The sequence below is a fragment of the Nanorana parkeri genome, unplaced genomic scaffold (genome assembly GCF_000935625.1).
Source record: "Nanorana parkeri isolate BGI_ZX_2015 unplaced genomic scaffold, ASM93562v1 scaffold145, whole genome shotgun sequence".
Taxonomy (NCBI): Eukaryota; Metazoa; Chordata; class Amphibia; order Anura; family Dicroglossidae; genus Nanorana; species Nanorana parkeri.
Window position 1 is genome coordinate 1727367 of NW_017306413.1, and position 7265 is coordinate 1734631.

The 7265-nt window shown below is 41.7% G+C and overlaps 1 protein-coding gene across 1 annotated transcript in view; it reads right to left on the bottom strand.

Annotated features, from left to right (window-relative positions):
* The window catches only part of ADARB2 (adenosine deaminase, RNA specific B2 (inactive)), a 450356-nt gene that overhangs the window by 141372 nt on the left and 301719 nt on the right, over positions 1-7265 (bottom strand). Inside the window, exon 4 of the mRNA XM_018554192.1 lies at positions 621-1525. Coding sequence (XP_018409694.1) covers positions 621-1525 — 905 coding nt within the window. The remainder of the gene's footprint in view (positions 1-620; positions 1526-7265) is intronic.

The following is a 7265-nucleotide window of genomic DNA, read 5'->3' on the forward strand; positions in this document are numbered from 1 at the left end:
TCTGCATGCTGATATGAAATCATTTTACATTCATTAGCTAAACAAACATACTTTTATTTTACTTACAATTTCTTTTTTTTTCCCCCACTTCCACTTTGGCACAAATGATGTAATTGTGCTCAAGCATTGCATCCTCGGAAGATTACATCAGTAAGGAAATCTCATCTGTAATCTCATGAGATCTCAGGGAAAGGCATTTTCCTCCCCTGAGATGATGTGCACGGTCACATGTCCTAGTCACATTTGCCAGAGTTCCAGGAAGTAAAGGGAGATAGATTAATCTGCACTTTGTTAAAATGGCCACTGTCAGAAGACTGGGGAAGAAAATAAAAATAAGGTATGCAGAAAATAAAAAGCTGGCAATTATCTAAAAGTATCTGTTTGTAGATTGTCATTACTAAACATTTCTAAAGGTGCCTTTGTTGTTATTTGGAAGATTTGGGTAAAGTTCCTCTTTAATATCACTTAAAAATGGAAAAGCCTGGGGTTAAGGTATTTATCTAAATAAAATAAATTAGCACACATGATCCATGTTTTGTTCTGTTTTCCAGGTTGTGAAGATAGAATGACACTTTAAACAAAACATTTCTATTGACTGCTGATAAATTATGGCCACTTACCTGTGGCAAATGGTTAGACTTGCTCCTATTGGGAATGTGGCCAGTCTGCTGAATATTAAAGAGGGCCTGTAAGGCTGCCTGTGCTGCTTGGGCTTTGGCCAGCTTCTTACTCCGTCCTGAACCTTCAAATGTCCTCCCATCAACCCTCATCGCCATTACAAAACGCTTGATGTGCTGTTTCTCCGCAGTCTCTGAAAGGCAGATGTACCTCAGCCCAGGTCTCAGTTCATTTAGCATCACCACTGGGTTCTTCTCACTCTCAGCTGGGGATGCCATCTTGTGCTTGTTTTGTTTAGTATGGGCCATTAAGTCCAACGTGTGGCAGACTAATCTCCCATGTCGATATGCACTGGAAAGCAATTCGTTATTAACCGGGCTGTACGAGGCGAAGTGCTCGCTGTGTGCTGTTGGCTCGAACTCTTTGAACAGAGTGTCTGGGAAGTCTGCCTGGTCGGATGTGAAATCAGTTGAGGGGTTGATGCAGTTCCCCATTGCAAAGTGAGCCTGACAAGCGTTTGGAAACTGGACAAATGATTTAAGAGCCAGCTCAGCTGCCCTCATTTTTGCTTTCTTCTTTGTAGGTCCGCTGCCCTCGAACGTCAGCCCATTGACTTCCACCGCCACGGAGAACACAGGGGCATGGACTGGACCGGTTTGAGACACTATTCTGTATTGCAAATCAGGTTTTAGTTCATGGAGCTGAACAAGGGCGTTTTTCGGAGTTACTGACCATGAAAGTTTCTTTAGAATAATCTGCAGCTTGCAAAAATGGCCACCATTTCCTTCCTCCAGGGGCCGCTTTCGTTTAAGGCCCGCTGGCCCGACTTTTGGTCTGTCACTAGATAAAGCCAGGTCCTCTCTGTTTCCAACATTGCGGTTTTCTTTTACCTCTGTGCTGCTTGTACCTAAACAAATGGAAAAAAATACATGAGTGCCACATGCTGGTATATCAGACCTCTGCAAATCTGACTATGAACATAAGTCTTATTAACATTCCTCTTAATATCATGCATATTATTTACATACGTCTTATTATTCTACAAAATATGAACATACATCTTATTCTTATACATCATATGGACATACATCTTATTGTGTATTTTATAAAAATGTTCTTGTAAAAATTTCAATAACTTGCTATAACTACCTTCTACTAAAATTAATCAAAGTCCAACAGCTAAATACACAGATGACATACATATCTAAGAGTTGTTTTACCTGCCACAGCATTTGTATTCCTGCCCAATCATTCTTGAAATTTACACAGTTCTGTCACACAACCCTGACATTTCCCTTTTGAAATAGAAAAAGAAATTGAGGACACCAAAAGCTACTGTTAGAGAAATTCCTGCCCTGGGAACAAATTTTTACTAGACAGGAAGTGAAAGAATCTCTCCAGCAGAGCCTCTAAGAGCTGAGAGGTGTTCTGATCATTCCTCACTCTCTCGTAAGCTAAAGAAAAAGGTGTTGGGTATAGATACAATTTAAGATGCCGGGACTTAGGTAGTTAGGTAGATTTTTTTTACATAAAACAATACTGTAATATGTGCCTTACTGTAATGCATGGTAGTTTCCCTTCTCTTTGCTGCTCTTCCTTTTAAATCCGTATCTCTTCTCATGCTGGGCAGAACTTCTGTTTTGCAGCTGACTGCCTTGTCTCTGGAATGGATATATGGTGTCTGTGTGTAGGTTCACAACCTGAGCCAGCACTACAGGAAGAGGCACTCAGCTGCAAAGGGAAGTTCTCCCCAAGCATGAGAAGATATACGGATTTAAAAGGAAGAGCAGCAAAGAGAAGGGAAACAACCATGGATTACAGTAAGGCACACATTACAGTATTGGTTTATGTTAAAACATCTGAGGGTTTAATGTCACTTTAATGTAAAAATACCTAAGAATAATAATTCAATGTGCATAGTGAAAACACAATGGAGTTTATAGATGAGCATGTAATACAGCCTGAGGACAAGGTAACACTTTTCTTAAACTGTAATGATTAATACTCGCTTTTAGCAAAGAGATCCCCTTTATATTCAGTGATTTAAAAAAAAAAAGTATCACATTATGTCTCATTTTCAAAGCTATGTGATAAAATGACAATGAATTAATAGACACACTGTTACATAAAAATAAAGCAGGGCCTGTGCCATGTTATCTGTTATATTCTTTAGATATTAATATTTTTTCTTCTACCTGTGACCTAAAGTTGAACTACAGTTTGATATAAAACATAAATGAATGCAGTTTTGTAGTCAAGAAAAATTTATAAATGTATTTTTTTTTTGTAAATTCAAATAGAATCTGAATTTTCATAGTATCAGGTTTCTTAGTGTACATCATAGACTGGGAAAGGGAGGTCTAGCACTAAGAGCCAAGTAGGCTTTGCTGCCACGCAGATATACTACTGACAGCGAATATTTCGACAAAAGGAGAGTGACACATAGTGAGTGACACAGAATGACATATCAGCATGCTACAAGTATGATCTTGACCACAATCTGCTGCCACATGGACTTGACTGTGTGGACTTGTCTGTTTAGTGGACCTGGCTGTGGACCAATCAGTGCAGTGGACATGGCTATGGACCTGTCCATGCAGTGAACCTTGCTGTAGACCTGTCTATGCAGTGGACCTAGCTGAGGACCTGTCTGTGCAGTGAACTTGGCTGTGGACCTGTCCATGCAGTGGACCTGGCTGTAGACCTGTCTATGCAGTGGACCTAGATGTGGACCAATCTGTGCAGTGGACTTAGCTATGGACCTGTCTGTGCAGTGAACATGCAGTGGACCGGGCTGTAAACCTGTCTATGCAGTGGAGCTAGCTGTGCACCTGTCTAGGCAGTGGACCTAGCTGTGGCCCTGTCTGTGCAGTAGACCAATCTGTGCAGTGGACCTGGCTGTGGACCAATCTCTGCAGTGGACCTGGCTGCAGACCTGTCTGTATGGTGGACCTGGCTGTGGACCTGTCTGTGCAATGGACCTAGCTGTTCAGTGAACCTGGCTGTGGACCTGCCTGTACTGTGGACCTGGCTGTGGACTTGCCTTTGCAGTGGACCTGGCTGAGGACCTGCCTATGTTGTGCACCTGGCTTTGGAACAATCAGTGCAGTGGACCTGGCTGTAGACCTGTCTATGTAGTACACCTGGCTGTGGACCAATCAGTGCAGTGGACATGGCTGTGGACTTGTCCATGCAGTGAACTTGGCTGTAGACCTGTCTGCGCAGTGGGCGTGACTGTAGGCCTATCTACCATGTTTCCACGTAAATAAGACACTGCCTTATATTTTTTTTGGCTCAAAAAAACACACTAGGTCTTATTTTCGGGGTAGGTCTTTTTTTTTTTTTTAATGCACAGCAATCCACACTTATTCATGTAGAAAAATATGGTGATCAGGGCAGCCAGGGTTGCTGTGCCTTTCCAAGAGCAATTTGCTAACAAATCGCTGGCCAGAATGAGCGAAGCGCACTTTCACTATGGATTTCTCAAAGGCGGAGTGCATTTGGCATCACTCCGCCTGTGACAGGAGGCGGCGCTATAGAGGAGGCATCGGCTTATGCGGTTCTGCTCCCTCCGCTGCCACCTCGCTTCCTCTAGCGTTGGCTTCGTTGGCACTGCTGATTCTCTCCTGCCTCTCCCGCAGCTCTTTAAGTTCCCCTTATGCCACCACCGGCACTGGGAATGGTCACAGCTAGGTCTTATTTTCGGGGTAGTTCTTATATTTTAGCAATTCCCAAAAATAGTACTAGGTCTTATTTTCAGGGTAGGTCTTATTTTCAGGGAAACAGGGTATGTAGGGGGACTTTGCTGTGACCTGTCTGTGCAGTTGACCTAGCTGTGGACCTGTCTGTGTAGTAGAATTGGCTGTGACCTGTCTGTGCAGTGAACCTAGCTGTGGACCTGTCTGTGTAGTAGAATTGGCTGTAACCTGTCTGTGTAGTGGACCTAGCTGTGGACCTGTCTGTGCAGTGGACCTGGCTATGTGCCTCGATCATTAGACTGGCTGCAAAGAGATACACATCCTTTGTCAAGTAAAACAGGTCCAAATATATACAGAAAATGTTCATCTAGCCAAAAGTTGATTGGAGTGTATGCAGTAATTACTTTATTTTCTAAATGCATACTGCTTTTTCTGAACAATCAGCAGTGAAAGGTCAGGGGTTTGGGCACATTAAAAGGTAATACCCATTCTGGCTAGAGTTCCACATGAATAGAAACAATGAGAAACAATTGCCATTTTCTAAATAAAATACTTTTTCCAGCTTTTCTAATTTCTTGTTACATGTAAGTGTTGCTGATCTCCTGCAGCCTTCTTTACAATCGTTTCATGTCTACATGCACTCCATCTATGGCTGCATGGCATTTCTCAGGGCAGGTTTCTTAATGAAAATAACAGTAAACTGTACTAGGGCTGCAACAACTAATCGACATAATCGATTATAATCGATTATTGAAAACTGCAAAATGTCTGTTCAAATGGACACCTGATAGTCTCTATTGGCAGCCTGTGTGATAGGGTGACGGCACAAAAACACAATTGGGAGACATGGAAAGAAAGCTGTCACCCTATAACAGGAAGTGACTGAACAAGGATCTTCATATTAGGATCAACAGAAATATATTTAATAAAAGCTGACTATTACTATTACTTGAAGTCAAAGTGGAAGAACTACATGACAAACAGTCTTAATAACTATAACCATTTTTTTTTTTGTATTTTTAGTTTAATGTTTACGTGGTGGACGCATACTGAACATTAACAAGCATAGTAAATACCAAAGTTATGGCTGTTCCAGTTTTGGGAAACATATGCCATTTAATTAACAGAGGCCAGGTGGAGTAGAACGCCTCTCTGGGGAAATGATACTGTATATATTAATTTATATAAAATATGCTACATAGGTGACCCACATGCACAGCATTGATGGAGTGCCTGAAAGAGGACAATGTACTTCATTATTAACTGCCTGCTACATAGAATCCCAGCTCAGCAAAATTTAGCAGTGATAATCTCTGGTTTTCCAGGCTCGTTTCTGAATGTTGCCAGGAATGAAGGAGAGCTGTGTGCCTTTGGGGCTGGTGATTAGGAACCCATGGTGGTGTGTTATTAAACCATTATATGGCCATTAATCTTTTCTGCAACATAACGAGTTGTGAAGAGGAAAGTGGAGTTGACTGTAAGTGGGGATGTGGGTTGATTAAACAGGATCTCCTTGGAACAAGAGCATTGTAATTTTAAGAGAGATGAGGTCTACATGACTGTGATAATAGCAATACTCTTGCTGATGGACAGGTGCCAATTGCTAAAGATGATTTTATTTCTGACTCTCATTTTGGTTCAAGGAAAAAAATAAAATACAACTACCTACGTGAGGATAGAAGTCAGCAACGGGAATTGTGAAAACTCAGAGAGCAAGGATAAGAACCCCTTGAGAGGACATAGACAGCTAATATTATCAATTTCCCCAGTGTAAATATTAAAAACGAATGCACTGTAATAAAAAAGCATATATTATAAACTGACCTTTATGTGAGAGGTAGAGGTGTGGTTACCAAGAGTAAGTCATTTATATGCACTTATCCTCCCCATCTCTACAGGTGGTGAATTGGGTTTATAATATAACACCTACTTCAAGTCGGTCATACAATGCCAGCCTAGCAGCCTGCCAAGTGCAGATTGAGGCTCACTTCCATCCTCAACAACATAAAAAAGAAGAAATGTGCTCTTACAAAGTGTTGAGTACAGTGGAAAAAGTGTCAGAGCTTTATCTTGTCTCCTATGATTATTTGGAAAAAAAGAAGGATTTTTTAAGGGAGCATAGTGAGCGGTCTTACATTTATCTTTATTATGGAGAAACAGGTCTACTGAGATTCAATTTACCTTTAAAAAAATTATTTCAGCATGTATAACTCAATGCATTTAGCTTTCACAGAGTTTGGTGGACCTGTGTGTCACTCAGGGTGACAGCCAACTAAGGGGGCAGAAGCTAGAGATGGTCTGAGCAAACAACAGACAGTAGCAGTTAACTGGCTAATGGTCAGATCATGTGCAAACACAGTCCATGTAATTCACAAGAATACTCCAGGGTATGAAGAGACAGAAATAAGACAGACCTATACATAGGGTGTGAGCAATCAGACTAAAGGTGGACATACACTAGTAGATTTTTGGTCGGAAATTTTCCTTTCTGCTATGAACCCTCATTCGATTATAGCTCGAATACCCCATCAAACATAGTCAAATGTTGATTTCCGGTGATCCTGCGATCGTACGATAGTCGGCAGGTGTATGGGCAGCGCGCGACCGCATCTACTGTACGGTCGCATGACTTTCGTCTTCCTAGCACGCTGGAAAACCTGCCGAAAATCGTACGATTTTCGGTGGGTTGGAAGAGTGCTCGGAAGACGAAAGCCATGCGGGCCGAACCCGCTCAGCATAGCAATCATCGGCAAGTGCCATCTGCCTGTCCAAGATGGGCAGGTCGTACGAAATTTTAATGACCTTACAACCATCGCACAAAGAAAATCGTGTGATGGTTGTAAGGTGTATGGCCAGCTTAATGGTGAATTCATTGACTGCATTGGAAGAAGCCAAGGTACTTCAGGTGATGGGTCTTGACAATGGGAAAGGGATTGTATTGGTTATATA